This window comes from Maniola jurtina, chromosome 2 (assembly GCF_905333055.1).
Source record: "Maniola jurtina chromosome 2, ilManJurt1.1, whole genome shotgun sequence".
In the NCBI taxonomy this organism is placed as follows: Eukaryota; Metazoa; Arthropoda; class Insecta; order Lepidoptera; family Nymphalidae; genus Maniola; species Maniola jurtina.
Genome location: NC_060030.1, coordinates 11,602,814 through 11,621,380, shown reverse-complemented (window position 1 = coordinate 11,621,380; position 18,567 = coordinate 11,602,814). Strand labels below are relative to the sequence as shown.

At 36.8% G+C, this 18,567-nt stretch overlaps 1 protein-coding gene across 5 annotated transcripts in view; it reads right to left on the bottom strand.

Annotated features, from left to right (window-relative positions):
- Positions 1-18,567, bottom strand: part of LOC123869987 (arfGAP with SH3 domain, ANK repeat and PH domain-containing protein) — a 66,981-nt gene that overhangs the window by 33,033 nt on the left and 15,381 nt on the right. For all 5 annotated transcript variants that reach the window (XM_045913133.1, XM_045913148.1, XM_045913141.1 and 2 more), the window contains exon 3: positions 13,423-13,571. In XM_045913133.1, the coding sequence (XP_045769089.1) occupies positions 13,423-13,571 (149 nt within the window). The remainder of the gene's footprint in view (positions 1-13,422; positions 13,572-18,567) is intronic.

Here is an 18,567-nt window from a genome sequence, read left to right as displayed (position 1 = left end):
ACAAAATCTGCTTTCTGCAAATGTCAAGTATCCGAGCCCGTACAACTACGAGATAACTACTACAAACGCTCAACTGAAGCGCTTTTGCTTTATTTTTACAAGTGAGGTCAACCATAACAAATACAAACGTTTTGATTGAAGAAAAATGATTTGAAAGTGTTGTTTTTCAAAATTTCATAATTGATTAAGTTGTCTTCATTTAAAAAAAGCGTAAGAATATCCTTTTGTTTTCGATAATAATCTACTCTCCATCTTTTAGTGTTCAATTGTTCATTCATGTGATGGCTCCATTTAATGCTACCAGATTTACAAACTAGAATAAACATTTTGTCAAACAACCAAAAAAACCTTCTGAAATCAGAGCTTCAGGCGAAAATATATTATCAAAGGTTAAAAAGTGAAGTGCCCAAAAATAGCAGTTGTAAGGAAAAAGTCCTTGAATTTTGAACAGGCTACCTTATGACACCTCATGTTATATTAAGTATCATCCAAAAACTAAGCATAAAAACCACATACATAAAAGGAACACCGTTTGAAGGGGTTAATTGTGTAACCAATGGAGCGAACACGCTACTGACAAACGAGAGGGCTAATGACAAAGGGTTGCTCACAATGAAACCCTTCCTGAACATTGTTGGAGACCACTGAACAGCATGTTAATTGATACGCTGCAAGAAAATTGCAGACGATAGTTCGATGAACATTACAATGACAGAAGGGAAAACCCGAACGAGTTCGAAGGCACGGCCACACTCCGCAAAACCCCACCTGATATTAGCAGGTCTATCTAAATTAACTAGCTGATGCCCGCAACTTCTTCCGCGTGGATTTAGTTTTTTAAAATCCCATGGGTAATCTTTGATTCTTGATACTTCATTGAAGTAGGCTTTTTTAAACCCCCGACCCAAAAAGAGGTGTGTTATAAGTTTGACGTGTGTATCTGTGTATCTGTCTGTGGCATCGTAGCTCCTAAACTAATGAACCGATTTTAATTTAGTTTTTTGTTTGAAAGGTGGCTTGATCGAGAGTGTTCTTAGCTATAATCCAAGAAAATCGGTTCAGTCGTTTGAAAGTTATAAGCTCTTTTCTAGATACTGTAACCTTCACTTTTCGGGGGTGTTATAAATTTTTAATTTACACTTGTTAGTCCACAATACTGACTACAATTATTGAATGGATAGCCAGGTAGGAGGTATTCAAAAATACTGGTTGTCAATAGTCTTCTGGGTGCAATAACTACAGCGTACATTTATATTGTAGGTAACGGGTACATACGATTAATTTGGTGTTTTTTCTGATGTTTCCAATATAAATTGTCATTAAACCACGAAATAAGCTTAAATTTTTTAACTACAGCGTACAAAGTTTTACAAGCTCTTATAGATCTTCAAGGGTACTTCTGGGCCAATAAATTACTCACTCCTCTTTCCCAACTTCGGCAAACACTTTACGCCCCACTTCATCAACATTTCGATGAAGTTATCGTTACTTTTAGAAAAAAATCTGCTTATGCCAGTTTATTCTTATCTGCTTGTGGAGTTCTGATGACAATAGCCATTTAGAAATTGATAACATACTCGTAACTTTAGATTCAGAAGCAAATAGCTAATAACATAATTCAGTTATTGGGCGTCTTCCTCATAATGTATCCTTAATGGATTGTTAATAGGCTTTTAGCAGTAATTGAACTAAATTGGCATTGGCATATTATTGTTACTAAACTAATTATTATGTACGGTTCGTATTTATCAGACCTTTTAATAGTTATATAATATACATAATAGATAGGTTATACTTATAATAATAATGTCGCGCTTCGTGCGACAGGTAGGAATTTAGTAAAACGCGAAGACGGATTGATACTTATAATTATAGTCAAACAATCTTACAAATAGGTTGTGTCTTATTGTGGAACTAAATAAACTTAATAGATAACTCAGTCGGGAGCGGCCGTAGGTAACGCGCTACAATCACAGGGTAGTTAATTGAGAATCGCATACGCATGAAGATACGCTGACCGTCCGAAGGAAGACAACTGGCCTTGGTCAGACGCCGGGGGCAGACACGGGCTCGCAGAAGGCTCGCAGACGCGTCGGACAATCGACGATGCTCGGGCGGCGCTGCGGTGCGGCGGCTCAGTGCTTGTGCGTAGGCTACTCGACAGCAGTGTGCAGCGTGGCTTGGGTAGACGGTACGAAGTTGGTAGACACTTCGCCGGTGGGGTAGCAGTCAGGTTAATAGCAGGGCTTCAGTGTAACTGTTAGAGCTTCCTGGTAGAAGGAACCCTGGAATCGAGAGAGGCAATCTTAAATGATTTGCTCAAACTCTCGTTCCATAACTTTAGATGAGCCTTGGGTCGTCTGAGCCAAGTGCAGGTCGTATAATATAAAAGTGATGGAACGAGTTTACAGATTCTGTTAGTAAATATCCTATCGCAAGGGTTAGGTTAAACGAGTACAAAACAATTAGCCTAAACTTATAATTTAATAACATCACAGTTACCAACCTTAATCCAGGGTTACACAGAATTCACTACACTTATTTATTACTTTCACTTCACTCCTGCGTCGTGATTGCAGGTAATAGAAATCAGGAATGTCCCTGAACTAGGAGGATTGCTTATTTATATTAAATTTAGCGGAAATAAGGTGTATTCTCGAGTGTTCTGGCTACAGGAAATGTTATTAGTTTGTCGGGGAAGTTTCCAGAATGAAAGACTATTGATCGACAGATGTCGCTAGCGTATATGATTAATTAAATAGTCTTGACAGTTATTTTTAAATGGAAAGCTATCTGTCGTTAGAGGTCGCTAATTTGTATGAGTAGTTTTATTTTAAAGAATGTTCTAGAAAAACTGTCATTGTTTGATTAGTCTATGTAAACTATTCTCCGACAGATGGCACTGAATGTTAATCAGTGTTGACGTTGAAGTCTGTCAATGTCAGAAATTCTTTGTCCTAGTAATGTATTACGCGACCGGTAGATGTCGTTCGTAATTGTTTAATACAATTCCGTGATTCGATTTTTTTTCGAATCACTACAATAACAGGGACTTCAGGTGTAGTAGAGCCAGAGGTCTCAGATTTACAAAAAGTAAGTTTTCCAATACCAACAATCCGATTTCTATGATGAAACTTTGTACAGTTATTGTTGGGACTTGCGGGATGGTATACCGATAGTAGTAGTATATATAATAATATAATATAGATAGTAACATCAAGCTTGAGGCGTTCGTACAAAAAGACAATTCAACCCATGTTAGCTAACACACTAAAAATTAAAATACACTATTGAGCAACTAAATGATGCCCGCAACTTCGTCAGCGTGGATTTACCTTTTTAAAGTGTCATTTTCGGAAATAACAGAATAGCAGAAATCGCGACCTGTTTCAAACCATACGATTGAATAATAAAATTTGTGTTTTCATCTGGAAATAAATCCGAGAAAATTGTAAAGCTATAACAAATTGTAACACAAAGAAAGATTATGATAGTTAGCTAGGTATATAGCTCAGACTCTGCAATATTGTTTCCTTAAAACTTACGAAATAAGAAATTAAGTTTTTATAAGAAACAAACATATTATTATAGGTATTACCTACGTTGTAACGAGGATTACAAAAGCGAGCAAGAAATATGTGTCAAGTGACGTTCGTACCGCACGTCGCTCGTCGAGTGGAATAGCAGAAATCGCGAACTGTTTCGAAACGATTCAACAATAAAACTTCTGTTTTCATCTGGAAATAAATCCGAGAAAATTGTAAAGCTAAAACAATTGTGACACAAAGAACAAGTAGGGGTCTGTATAGCGAAACGTGAAGCTTTAGTGCACAAAGAGAATCACTGTAAATTCTGGGTCAGTAGGTAAGGTATTATTAGTAAGAGTAATTTTATTTTAAACTTTACTGAGCTTTTACTGCGTATTAACTCTATATATACCAGAGTTAATATGCGGTAAACTTCATATCCGTAAATTTATTTAGTCACGTTTAAGCTTCATCGGTATGGAGGCATATGATGCGTTTGGTGTGTGTGTGTGTGTGCTTGTATGTGCGTGCGTTTTTGTAATCACTTTTCCGATTTATGGGTACTGGGTCAATTTTAATGCGGATATTACGGGTAATTTTCTCTATGGATTAGTTAAAGACCTGGTGAGTGACATAGGCAACTTTTTATTCCGGAAAATCAAAGAGTTCCCACGGGTTTCAAAAACCTAATTCCACGCGGACGGAGTCGTGGGCTAATATAATGATATGAATACATTCAGGACGCACAACTAATTTCCTGGTCAATCTCTAAGAATCTGCAACGCCTGGAGACATCACTTTATCTGCTGCAATATCAAGTGTACATGGAACACAATAGCTCACCAGCCACGTGATACTCCCAACGTAACACGTCGTAAACACGCTCGATTAAACACAAAAAATTATAATGCATGTTGAATTTTATACAACAAAAGTGTTTTCGCTTTCCGCAATCTTTGCATTGCAAAAGCATAATTTATCTCAAGTGCTTCTGTGTTTAAACGTTTCTGTTTTTCTATTCATATAAAGAAGCTTACTTAGTACTAAGCTTGCTTAGTCTTTAAGGAATTCATAATCCACACATTGCCGGTTTATTACTGAGCACGGGTCTCCTTTCAGAATGAGAAGGACCAAAGACCACCACGCTGGCCAAGTGTGGATACAATAATAAGCTAGCATTACAACGCATACCTACCTACCGGGCATCAGCTAGTAATTAGACTTCAAACACATTTGAAAACATTGTGGAGAGCTCTCATGCAGGTTTCCTCACGATGCTTTCCTTCACAAGTGATATTACCGCACATACCTACCAAGTTACCGTGTTTTTATTTTCACATCACATATTCTTCCATTTTGTTCTTCTACCATGCGAATGTATCCCTCGCAACAAGATGATAATAAAACAATGAGCATCTAGCTCTAATTAAGAGCACGTGCGTGCTCCATTCTTGTCTGTTGAATGCAAATTAACTGCCGCGGTAAAAGTAACAGTAACTTTGAGTTTTGTACCAACAAAACGTTAATTACAGTGGCCGCAATAACTTGCGTTACACATAAAAACATGCCTGGAATGCTTCGTGTATCGGTTTTTACCGCTTATAAAATCCTTTGAATTTTATTAGTATGCCAAAAAAGACAACATTGTCAATAATACTGCCTATCCAAATAAAAACATCAGAAGTGGGATCCTACATAACCTGAGCATCTAGTGGAATCAGGAACTGTTTTTTGCTAGGGAATGTATCTCATACTACAAAATAATACATCCTTAATCCTATTTGACTTAAAAAGTACAGTTGTTGCCGAAAGCGTAAAGGTTTCTGACATAATACCATCAAGTTACAATAGGAAGCACGCGATTCGCAACTCGCATTACAACGCATATCGGGCATTAGCCAATGATTAGGGATTAAATCAAATTGCCTGAACTTTATGAGTACGTCAAAATTGACACCATTGTCAGTAATCCATCCATAAAAACATCAGAAGTGGGATCTTACATAACAAGAGCATCTAGTGCAACCAGTAAGTGCAACACGCATTCTCGAGTCCGTTTTTTGCGATGCGAATGTATCTCCCATTACAAAATAGTACAATAATGAAACAATGATCTAATTGAGAGCACGCGCGTGCTCTATTCTTGTTGACTATTGTATGCAAATTGAGTGCCGCGAGATCGTTGTTATTTCTCCAGTTGAATTGTATGGAATCAAACTGCATTTTGCCTTGTTTATTGAATAACAGATAATATGCTCTTTAGAAATCGTTAAAGGTCTGTAAGTTATGGTTATTAATTTATTATTCTCAATCTCTTTGACATATTATTTTATCTGTTTGTTTATTAAATTATGCGGCTGTACGAAATTTTAAGTTGAAGAAAAGATAAGAAATATCAGAATCATGTACTTAGCGGGCGATGGAGAGTGCTATGCTCGGAGTTTCTCTAGGTGATCAAATTAGAAATGAGTAGAAAAACCAGAGTAACCGGCTCATAGCTCAACGAGTTGCGAAGACGAAGATGCAATGGGCGGGGCACATAGTTCGAAGAACCGAAAGACGGCTGGACTTAAGGTGCTTGAATGGTGCCCTAGCTATGGAAAGGGCAACGTTAGCAACTCCTTTTCTAGGTGGATAGACGACTTTAAACGAGAAGCAGAGAGCCGCTGGATTCAGGCGGCGCAAGACCAAAGCGTATGGAAGTCCTTACAAGAGATCTAAGTCCAATAGTGGACGTCAATCGGTTGACGACGACGAGGAAATTTCAATTTATTTGAAATGCTTGTCACTAAGATGGCAATCGCTTTATTGATCATCATGTTTGTACTTGTGTGATGTAGTATCCAAACCAAACGCGAAACGTAGTTTAGGCAGTCTATGTCAATCATAAAAATTTTACTCCCTAGCTTGGGTCAAACATAAGTTTGAAACAGGATAACAATATTTAACTATTATTAGACTACATACATTATTAAACACATAATATGTACATATAAGGAGCATAGGCCATAGAGAAGAGCGAGAGTAGATTGTAGTATAATTTATAATTGAGACAGAAAGGTATAACCGGTGAAGGAATCGGAGCGGAAATCTCCGTGTCTCCTCACGCGAAACGTGACAAGCTGTGGAGCAGCTATCGAGTTATGAGCTAGGACACGTTATTACTACCAACCTCTCACTAACCACTCTAAGATAAAGCCGTACAATAAATTACTCAGTCCAATGTTTTGCAAATTTTTGCGAACGTGGGTTGCCGTTGAAGTCTTTTTTGTGTAGGCAGAATTTCTATGAGCTCATTTTTAACTCTACAATTTACATTTTAAATAGGCAGTAGTAGCTCGAAAGCAAAGTTTCTTTAGAAATCACGCCCTGATTTAGGTTGAGCAAGGATAGAAATTTAACAAATTCTAGTAAACAAAACTAAATCCCTCTTGTACGAGTAGGTACATCATGTGTTTACAAGGTGGTTTCGTTACATCAAACTGTAGTTGACGCTCTTGTCTGGACGTTCACTTAGGCACGTTAACAAAATATGATCCATGCTCATTGATTTATTGCAAGTAAATCTTTAACAAATACGTGAATCCTGCAGTCCCATATATAATGTGATATATTTTGACCGACATAGACAGACGTTTACTAGCCAGTCAAGGTTTTAAATCCTCGTCTGGAAACCTACGCAGAAAGATGTCGATTCTCTACGTCCTATAACAAACCCTTTTGTCATCGTTATTTTAGAAACGATTAACAACAATCTGTTAAATAAAGTCAAGTATTTTACCATAAATTGTTTCTGTAGCGTAATTGGGCGATTCTTTGTTATCGCGGCAGGCGGAAGGACAAAGGATTGCGCCGTGTCAAGGGCAGGCCGGGGATTCTGCGCAGTCCCCGGGGTAAATGGTTCGACGTGTTCCAGGAGAGGAAAACTGGAGCGAGGTTTCTTTACTACCAATACGTACAACTCTCGTATGAAACACGTAATTAGATAAGATATCTCATAACATGAATAAATAAATAAAAGTGTACCTACGTAACAGAAGTAAGCATACTTTTCGTATTTAAAAAAAACAAAAGAAAAAATCGGACAGCCACGGTCTGAGTTTGGGCAAAATGATCTATCTAGCTATAAATAGAATGCTGGAAAGCTGGCCATAGAATGCGAAAAAGTGTGAATTGTCCGTCTGTCACCTTTGAAACCTTTTCACGGACTATTCGAGCACACAGAATTTTTAAAAAAAAACCATCTGCGTGGAGAATGTCGCAGGCATCATCTACTTAGTACAGAGATAGTTCACATCCCGGAAACGGAGACAGGCTTATTTTTATTCCGGAAATTCAATGAGTTCCCATAGGATTTTTAAAAAACCTAAATGTACGCGAACTTACTCGTGGGCATCATCCAGTTTGATTTATAGCACGACTCGTAATAGTCCAGATGGAAGACAAAGATAAATTTAATATTCGCGATGATCTAACGGCAATCTTATTGTTACGCCTGGTAACAACACGTAGCCCAGGGTCGCCTGATCGGTACCCTGACCTATTTGCTAACACAATATGTGAGCGCCCACGCTCGCCCACGTCAAGTCAATCTCCGCTTAGAGTGCGAATAGTTTGATACCTCCGTTCTTCCAAGAAATAACGCATAAACCTAGATATCTGCTGGTACGCAAATACTACAGCTGACGAGCGCTGGCAGTGGAGTGAGAGTGGCTAAGGCTTGGAGTCAATAACACAATTGTATCAGTCAGGCGGATTTGATCCACCCTATAGGATATTATTCGATTGTCTGTTAGATCGACCGTTGAACTATCTACGTATTAGGGCTAACGCTAGGGGGATCTTTGGTCATGTAGTGAGATGTCAGTGTTTAATCTGTGGTAATGTCATTCATTGTCTGTGGGTTTTCCCACTTGGCTCTGTTGATATTTTGTAATAAGTAACATATCGTACATTTAATAAAAATAAATCTTTTAATATAAAATAACTAATCTTTTAATAATAAAAAGTGATAAATACAACAGGTCAGACCTAATACGATGTAGGCACGCTGCTTTTAAAAATAATAATATTCCATTGCGATTTTTTCCTTTTAAGATATTCTTGGGTAACAGAGAAGTAGAGACTGAAGTAATATACGAAAAACAAATTGGGCACAATCCAAATACAAATTCTGTTTAAAAAAATGGTGACTAAGTAGTGTTTTTTTTCATGATCACAAACGGCAGTTCAAGCCGCAAAGTTAAGCCAGAAGAACTTGTTTTTAATTAATTATTTTATAACTCATATTATGATTAACCTAAGTAAATTATTAATCCATCACATTATTATTTTAGCAAATCGCTAAGTTAGGGTTCAGCAAAGAGGCTTTAATAAAATTATATTACTGAAATATTAATTACCGCAGCTTACTTAGAATTAGGGTACCCTAATTGTAAATTGAATGCGGTTAATTAAGCCTTATAGTAACCTATTTACTACACTATAATAACATCCGTCGGTTTCTCAACCTGTCGCCCTGACCCTCGGCCTTTTTATCTCCCTTCCGGGATATATTCTGTATCCTCAATATTTTATTTTTTTACGCACAGTAATTTGTTAAGGTAATGCATACATAACGTGTTTTTTCTCGTCCCGGACGGGACGGGAGGGTTTCTCAAACTACTAAATTGAATAACTAGAAAACGGACGGGATGGGACGTTCCAGTTGTCCAATAGTAGTTCAAGAAATCCTCCCGTCCCATCGAGACGAGAAAAAACACGTTATGTATGCAATGGCCTTTAATCTGTAATGTTATTTATATTTATATGGAGGCAGGAAAATAGATGTTACGGTTACTTTTGATAGCCCAATAAAGGCTCTTTTTATCACCAAAATATTTTGATGACTTCCTAACCAGTTATTTACCAAGTTGTACCCACTACCTATGTAATATTATTTACAACAAAATGATTTACACACCTGTTTCTATGTAAGAACTACGTTATTTTATGATTTCAACAGAAACACAAAGTGAAAAGTCGTTATGAAAGTGCTAAATCAGATAGGTATCCAAAATGATATGAAATCTAAGTTAGTAAAAGCGATAACGTCAGATAAGGAATATTGCTCTGAAGTTCATTATCAAAGTAATATAAAAATCCATCGTAAAGTTGAGGAACGACGCGATTCACTTTAAATTAGAAATTACAACATTTCACGTCACGTTACCATAGTGAACTAGAGTGACGGAGCTCTCAGTTTGATCCTACGAGTAAATCGACGATATGTCAAATAAGGGTAACGTGAAATCCTAGTGAAATCAAAGAAAAATAGGCGATTCATAGGCTAACTAGCGTCAAATGTCGACTGTTCGTGTAATCACTTAAGATCATCAGGCAACCCGCCTGCTCGTTTGCTCGCTATTCTTTACTAAAACAAAAAATTAAGAACATTAGCATATGAGCTTTTAGAACCCTCGTAGCTTTAGTTTCAAGTTTACGTAATTAATTATTACCATACTATAAAAATCTGACATTTGACCATCAAAAGGAGTACAACAGGACCTACTTTGAATAAATGATTTGTTTTTTTTTGACGCCAGCCAGTGGCATCGAAGCCTCGACGTATTGTTACCAAAATTGTTACAAGTTCCCTTAACTGTCGTGAACTGCGACGGTACCGGATGACGGAATCAAGGGGGCTAGAGATATAAACGCAAGTTGACATGACGTCTACAGTACCCCTCAACAAGCCGGAGGAGGGTCGAGTTAATTGGTAGTTAATAAAGGCGTTTAAAATAATACAGCAATAATACAGTAGTAGCATCACTCAGTAGCATCTAGTTAAAGTTATATTTTTAACCCCCGACCCAAAAAGAGGGGTGTTATGAGTTTGACGTGTGTATCTGTGTATCTGTGTATCTGTGTGTCTGTGTATCTGTGTGTCTGTGTATCTGTGTATCTGTCTGTGGCATCGTAGCGCCTAAACGAATGAACCGATTTTAGTTTACTTTTTTTTGTTTGAAAGGTGGCTTGATCGAGAGTGTTCTTAGCTATAATCCAAAAAAATTGGTTCAGCCGTTTAAAAGTTATCAGCTATTTTCTAGTTTTCTTGTAGAAAAGAAGGTTAGATAACCCTTAGGTTCATAATATTCAAGTGTCAATTGACAAATGTCAAGCTGTCAAGATGGACGTTGCCTAGATATACATAATTATTTATTTGAAAATGATTTGTCGGGGGTGTTGAAAATTTTTAATTTACACTTGTTTAATTTTAAAGTTACAGAACAATAAGCTTTATTTCTTCTTCTAACAAGTTGAGAGTTTTCTTTACTATCGGGACATAATATTTCTAACATCAAAAGCAACGAAAATAAACCTATTTCTATGCAAATAATATTAATACATACTTATGTGAAATTTTACAAAACCACGCTCTGTTTTTCTAAACACCTGTGCGGTAAAAAGGTCGAACTTGTGGTGGTGGTAGGTAAATTGGAGGTAACATCACAAAGAAATATTAAAAAGTGTTATTTTTTGTACGATGGCAAGGAACCCTTCGTGTGCAAGTCCGAATCGCACTTGACCGGTTTATTTAGTGAATGATTGTCGCCAAGCGCAAGGTCTATCGCATAGTAAAAAAATCTCACAAACTTTTAGCACTTCTGTAACCTATTCTGAGTTTTAAGCTTATTTATTGAGTTTAGAAGCGACATCTTGTGAAGGTGGCAACCGCTACAGACACTAGATTTTATTGGAGTCTTGGTCATAGCATAAACGTATTTCAATAAATAGTAACATCCTGTGGTAAGACCGTATAAATTTTCGGTAAATAATGGAAGTAGTTGCATCGCTATTCGATTCTGGAGTCCCCCTCGAGACATCGGAAGATCCTTTAGTAACATAATTTCCTACGACGCGACGGTCTCAAATAACTTGGCGAAACCAACTAGACATGCAACTCGATAAGCTATTAAGCTAGTTTTATTTTCTACCTCCTCTATTTTATATTCTCGACGCAGACTCAATAAAATAGCCTCTGGTGTTTGGAAGTTGTGATGTGAAACAGTGTACATTCATTACATTTTTACCCGACTGCGGCAAACCCAAAAGGAAGGGTTATGATTTTAGCAGTGTATGTATGCATGTGTGTATGTTTGTATCCAGATTCTGTGTGTTCTACCGTAGCGCCTAAACTACATTTAGGCGCCGATTTTGATGAATGAGGTATCAATCGATTCGTCGTAAAGGTCCGGGTGACATAGGGTAAATTTTATTCGAAAAAAATTGAACTAACGGATGTTACATGAAAAAAAGTTGCGTCTCCAAAATTTTTTTTTTTTGGTATTGTATCGAGTAGGGTGTCAAATGAAAGAGGAGAAAATTCTGGGTTCATAAATATAAATGTATTACAACATTAAAATATACCAAGCGACAGAAAAACAATTTTACTATAATATTTCAGCGTTTATTAAGACGATCGCAGTCGGGTTTTAGTTATCAACTTTAATCTTGTAATAAATCCAGCTAATGATAAGAATGATCTCGGAAAGCATCATCAGTGCATATTTCCGTACAATTACCTATATGTGTTGTTTATTTATTAATTACCAGATGATGCCCGCGACTTTATCCATGTAGATTTAGGTTCAGCACCCGTGGAAACTCGTTGATTTTCCGAGATCAAAAATAATCTATGTCCTTTCCCGAAATGCAAACTATCTCTGTACCTAATTTCGTCAAAATCGGTTAAACAGATAGGCCATAATAGGTAGCAGACAGACAGACACACTTGCATTTATAATATTACTTATTAAGGATTAATGAGAACGGCCAAAGGCCAATTTATTAATACGATGTCACGACGACATGGTTGTTTCTCAGAAAAAGCTATTACCTCTTGGTGCATTTTATTACGATTTAAATAAATTACTGTAGCGACTGATAAATAACTGATAGTACTTAAGTATACATTATCTGTTACTTATATGGCAACAATCTTTATGTTTATTTCAATGTTAAATACGATGACGAAGTATCTACATTAATTTATCAACGAATTAGGCAAATACGGTCTAATCATTTAACTGAATCTCAAATAAGCTGATTTTATTATACACAAATGTAAATTAAAAATTTATAACACCCCCGACAAGTGTAGGTTGCAGTAACTAGAAAAGAGCTGACAACTTTCAAACGGCTGAACCGATTTTCTTGGATTATAGCTAAGAACACTCTCGATCAAGCCACCTTTCAAACAAAACTAAATTAAAATCGGTTCATTAGTTTAGGAGCTACGATGCCACAGACAGATACACAGATACACACGTCAAACTTATAACACCACTCTTTTTGGGTCGGGGGTTAACAAAATACAGTTACTTTAATATAAAGTTTATTAGTGTATAATATTTAGTGCAATTCCGTGCGGCGGAGGTGGTAAAACGCGATTAATTTAAACTTCAGCAGAAATAAATTCCGCTAGACTAAATAATATACTTTTTATCGCAGCATCCTCGCAAAACGATCTCGCTTGATTGCTCTATCTCCTTTTCCAAGTAATAAATGGCGGAGAATTTTATACAAGTGCTCTTAGGGCGGCTTAACTTAAAAAGAAGTTGAGTATAAAATTTAATTTCTATATTTCATTTTAACTTAAGTACATACTATGAAATTGAAGTGCAAATTAACGGACTTGAAAATTAATCACATCAGGGGAAAGTTAAAATTGTAAAGGAAGTAGATAAGAGAGCACAACAATATTATTAAAATATTTGTTTGAGTTTGAATAATTCGCCCATATTGTTATGCATTATAATCAACATAGAGATTATTATTTGTGCAAATAATCTAGGTAAAACTAATGACTAAGATTACTTAGTACAAAAGTATGGATGTAGTTAGAACTACTAACCAGCGTCTTCATCAGAGCAGAAAGCTCCTTGGTGACGACTGCGAACTTGAAGAAAGCAGCGCCAATGTCCGGCTCGGAGTCTTTACTGAGGGCGTTCCCTCCAAGGCGCTCCAGCGCCCGGGAGAGGTACATCTCATTGTCCACGTGTGCTAAACAGAAAATATTCATAGTTAAGATATTATTATAACACTCCAGACAGGCAAAGCTCATACATTAGTATTTTCAAAATATGAAGACAAATTCGTACGCTTGTGTGTGTGACACGCGTACACACACAACACGGCACAAACTATACACAGACTGAAGTAAACTACACCTGCGAGCATTCAAAGTATGGTGCCCCGTCACCAGTCTATAGAAGTCTTTTCGTCTCTCAGGCCATCAACAACTAGCGTTGAGAACTCACACGCCATTTTTACTGTGTCATGACACTTTGACATTCATTCATAATTGACATGACATTTGACAGACAGAGCGAATATGTCTTCTTCTTCTTCCTTAGCCCCTATCAATCCATTGCTGGACATAGGCCTCCTCACGTGCACGCCATTCCTCTCGGTGTTATAATACGAGCTGGCGAGTAATTTATTGCGTTATACGCAAAGTTAGACACCAACAGAAGCAGCTGGAAGAAATTAATTTGTTCGAGGGTAGAATCTCGCCAGAACTACGATTTTCCACAATGAAGGAATGACCGGCGGAGTTCTAGTCCTTTTATCTATAGCCTGTTTTCTAAAACCGTCTGCGAAAAGCGGATACTCAAGACCGCGCAAATTGGTTTAACGTAACAAGAGCATCCCACAATAGGATAACGCTAAGTAGTCAAAGAAGGTTAATATGTTCGAATCGGTACCTTAACTACTTTGCGTCACTCATACTCTTGCGATGAGTATGAGTGACGCAAAGTAGTTGAGGGAAATCGGTGAACGTAGATAAAAAAATAATCTCATTGAATTTCTAATTCAAAAGTTCGGTTTTGTGTTAACGTTCTACAGCAAATTCTTAACCCAAGTTTGAAACTTATGTCGTCTACGAGCTACGAGACCTATGGCACGCAGACAGACAGGCAGACAGACAGCAGGCCGCAGGGGCTCCATTTGACCCAGTGGCTTGTGGGTGCGGAACAGTTCCCTTTGTTCGTCCTTCGTACCCTTCTTACCGGCAATGTTGCTCTATAGGTGATCTATAATTCTAATTTTTATAGTCTGCAACCACGGTGGTAACTATGAAGTATCAGGATTGCAGACCTTTCAAAAATTTGTCAGGAATGGCCGTGTTAGCCTTGACATTTCTTCAAAGTTGATTGTGTCCTTAAGCACTTTATATCTTTATGAATCCAAGTACATAAGCGCGATGACATATCCTACAGCGCCATCTATCGTCGCATTTGAGCGAAGCATCTAGTGGAAAATAAGCGTAATTTAACACAAGCTGCCTCATGATAAACAGTAATCCAAGCATCATAGCAAGAGGTAGGTACTTAGATGAGGCTCTTTCATCATCATGTCCGTCGAATTTAAGCTAAGCCGGGGACTTCCGTTACAATAGCCCGGCTTAGTTGCAATGTTCCCGGAAACTTGCACAACTTGATAGAGTGACGTTCTGTAGTCGCTGCCGGACATTTAATTAGGCTAGGGCTAAAGCTGGATAAACTTGCTCGCTTCAGCCGGGCAAGCCGATTCAGTGAAACTTTGTTTGTATTTTTAGGGTTCCGTAGCCAAATGACAAAAAATGGAATCTTGCAAAAAATCCTCATGTCTGGCTTGCTGTCTGTTTGTCTGTCCGTCCGTATGTCTCAGTCACTTTTTTCCGAAACTATAAGAACTATACTGTTGAAACTTGGTAAGTAGATGTATTCTGTAAACCTCATTAAGATTTTCACACAAAAATAGAAAAAAAATTATAAATTTTGGGGGTTCCCCATACTTAGAACTGAAACTCAAAAATAAACATTTTTCATCGAGCCCATACGTGTGGGGGTATCTATGGATAGATCTTCAAAAATGATATTGAGGTTTCTTATATCATTTTTTTCTTAACTAAATAGTATCATTTTTGTAGTTCTACGAAGCCACACAGTAAAGAGACATCGTTCATTCTTAGGTGCTGATACTGAAACACTTTGATCGAACAATATCGAATCGCGCCTACGACAATTATTTCGATGGCCATTAAACAACCATATTTCTTTCTTCTTATCCACGCGAACCAAGTCGTGGTCATCAGCTAGTTTTACATGAGATATGCCATGTAGGTACATTGTACAGTAATAAACGAAATAATAAACCACATTTAGCACCAAGGACTGCCTTAATCTAGCGCTCATCGTATAACAATAAACGTTAAGTATAATGTTAAACTACCTTGAGCTAAAATTACAAACGTGTTGTGTTTATTATTCAACCCGGCAGAGTTTTTGTGGGCTCTTCTCAAACCTGGGCGCGATTGGAACCCTCGTAGCTTAAGTTTTAAGTAGGTACGTAATCAATTATCACCGCTAAGTACCTATGATATCTTACAAATCTAACAATTCTGACCATCAAAAGGAGTGCTTTCAATAAATGATTTGAGTTTGTCAGTAGGTAGGTGTACCATGGAGAGTAATCAATAAACGTGATCGTTCTATAACTCTATCCACGAAAAGAAGTTAGTAAAGCGCTCTCTCCTTGTTATGTAATGCCATACAAATGACAGGGGCAAAAATTTCAGTGGGCCTGGGTTAACCTATAATTAATATCAATTTCATTTTCAATACTGAAAATGCATGTGAATACTGGCGTTAGCATCAAGATTCAGAAGCATCGGGAGAATCAAAGAGTGATGACTTCAGCACAAGTTGGGACTGACGTTACCTCTGCGCAAGCTTTTTTCGGCTCGCCCAATGCTTCTGACATCGTTCGCAAATTCATGACTGAAAAATGCGTCTTGTGCAAGACTATGGTCGTAATTCCACAAAGTCTACATAAATTCCTCTCAACCCAATCAAAATAAATAAATAAAATAAAAATATTTTATTTCAGACAATGTAAATATTCCATAATTAATTCAATTCAATTTAAATTAAACGAATATTACAATATTAAAATAAAAAAATTGCAGTAAAAATATTGTATACTTAGTGTACCAAAAAATAAAATTATCAAATGGCAAATTTTTTTTGGGTATTAAAGTGATAAAATTTTAGAGTTTGTAATATTATGTTATTATCGTTATTCAGTCAGTTAAAGTAATTCCACTTTTTATAGTAGGTACCAGTATATTGAGAGTGTATATAAGCTAAACTGTATAAGTACACGGAACGACGGCGATCGCATCGTATTTCAAGTAGACAGGGATTCATGTCGACCGTGCATAATGCCTTGTTTCGATCACAAACAGTTTACCTTGTAAACACAATATAGTTTTCGGAACATGCAATACATATTTAGATATGCCAACCACGACCAGGGACAGGGACAGAACATTCTAGAGATTCTTGCTATATTGACAAGAAAGCAGGCAGGCTATTAGAGGACTGGGATGATAATATATTTCCTTGCTATTTTGACTGAAATACGAGTAGGTATTCTCTAATTGACGTGCTCCAAATTTATCAGAATTTTATTGAATTGAAAAATTGAAATTGAATTTGTTATTACCTGGCAGATTTCAACCAGAACGCCGATTTTCAGAAATGGAGGAACGACCGCAAAGAGAGATTTGGATTATAAAAGCGATTTAGAATTCAAAATTCCTGGTGACAATTATGTACTTATCTTCTTAGAGAAAACAGTTCTAGCAAATCAAACTCATTCTATATGATTCTCAGACCTAGATCTTCATCCGTATATAGTATTTATAAATATATCTATTTTTATGAAAAGGTTCCATCCATCCATCAGCCTGTATGCGTCCACTGCTGGACATAGGCCTTTCCAAGAGCCTGAAAAGCTTAGTTACTAATAATATTGATGTCGGGGACACGAGAACGGTGATCCGTGTCGAGGCCCACATTCGCCCAGCTCGATCCCATCGACGCTTTCTGAATATTAAATGACGACACTCGAGTCTTATGCCTTTCAATTTCTCCTCTGGGCTCGTATAATCATTTCACTACTACTTTGTATGGGCTAAACGAGAACTCGACGGCCTTTCATAGACATGAAAAGGTCGTAATGAAACAAGAAGCGCCATAAAACCGACAAGTGTGTTTGGGAAGGCGTCAAATTGAGGTCGCACGTCCCTACGATACATTTTAATTACATTCTCCAGGCTCCTAGAAAGTATAAGTTATTGTACAAAAAATCAAATAGGTAGGGTACATACTCACAATATATCAACTAGATAGAAAATAGCATAAATTGAGGAAAATACAGGTATTACCCACATGGTAAACTAAAACGATGACTAATAACTAAGAGATTTTGTATGATCATGCCTTTTTCGAAGAATGACCGTCGTTAGACGATTATACCTACTTATTATCTTTTTACTTCATTCTTACTAAGCCCTCCGGAGGGATATTAAAAGACATTCTGTATATTAAAGATTAGTTTATATGATAATTGATTACACAATATAATTAAATAGTCAACATCAGATGACTTATCATTTGTCGCAGATATCAAAGAGAAATAATATAATAACTACATTTGCAGTTTGTTGTACGTTACGTTTTCGTTATAGAATGTAATAGAAAAGAATATATATTTTTATATTCAAGTAAACTTTTACAAGTGCTTTTGAATCGTCAAAATAATTTACTGACACTTTATAAAATCTTATGTCTTCTGATACTTTAGAAAGACTTTATTTATTGTTAAAGACGTCTCCAACATTATTTTCTGATCTTATTGAAAAACATATCACGATTAACTAGCCAGTTTGTTAGTATATGGACACCAATAAAGCATAAAATGCAGGAAAAGAAAAACCCAAACTCTTGGCCACACTCCAATAACTATCCATAATCATTAATCAATAATAACATTGCCGGCAAAACATTATTTTATAATATTAAGTACTGTGTTCTTTTAATATATGCCCATTGTAAATTATTTTCCTTCCGCATAACTTAAAAAATACCTAACTTTGCTTGAGCGAGAAGGCGCTCAACGAAAATAAACGCTACAATTTCGGAGTTATACTATTTTTGAAAAAATTATT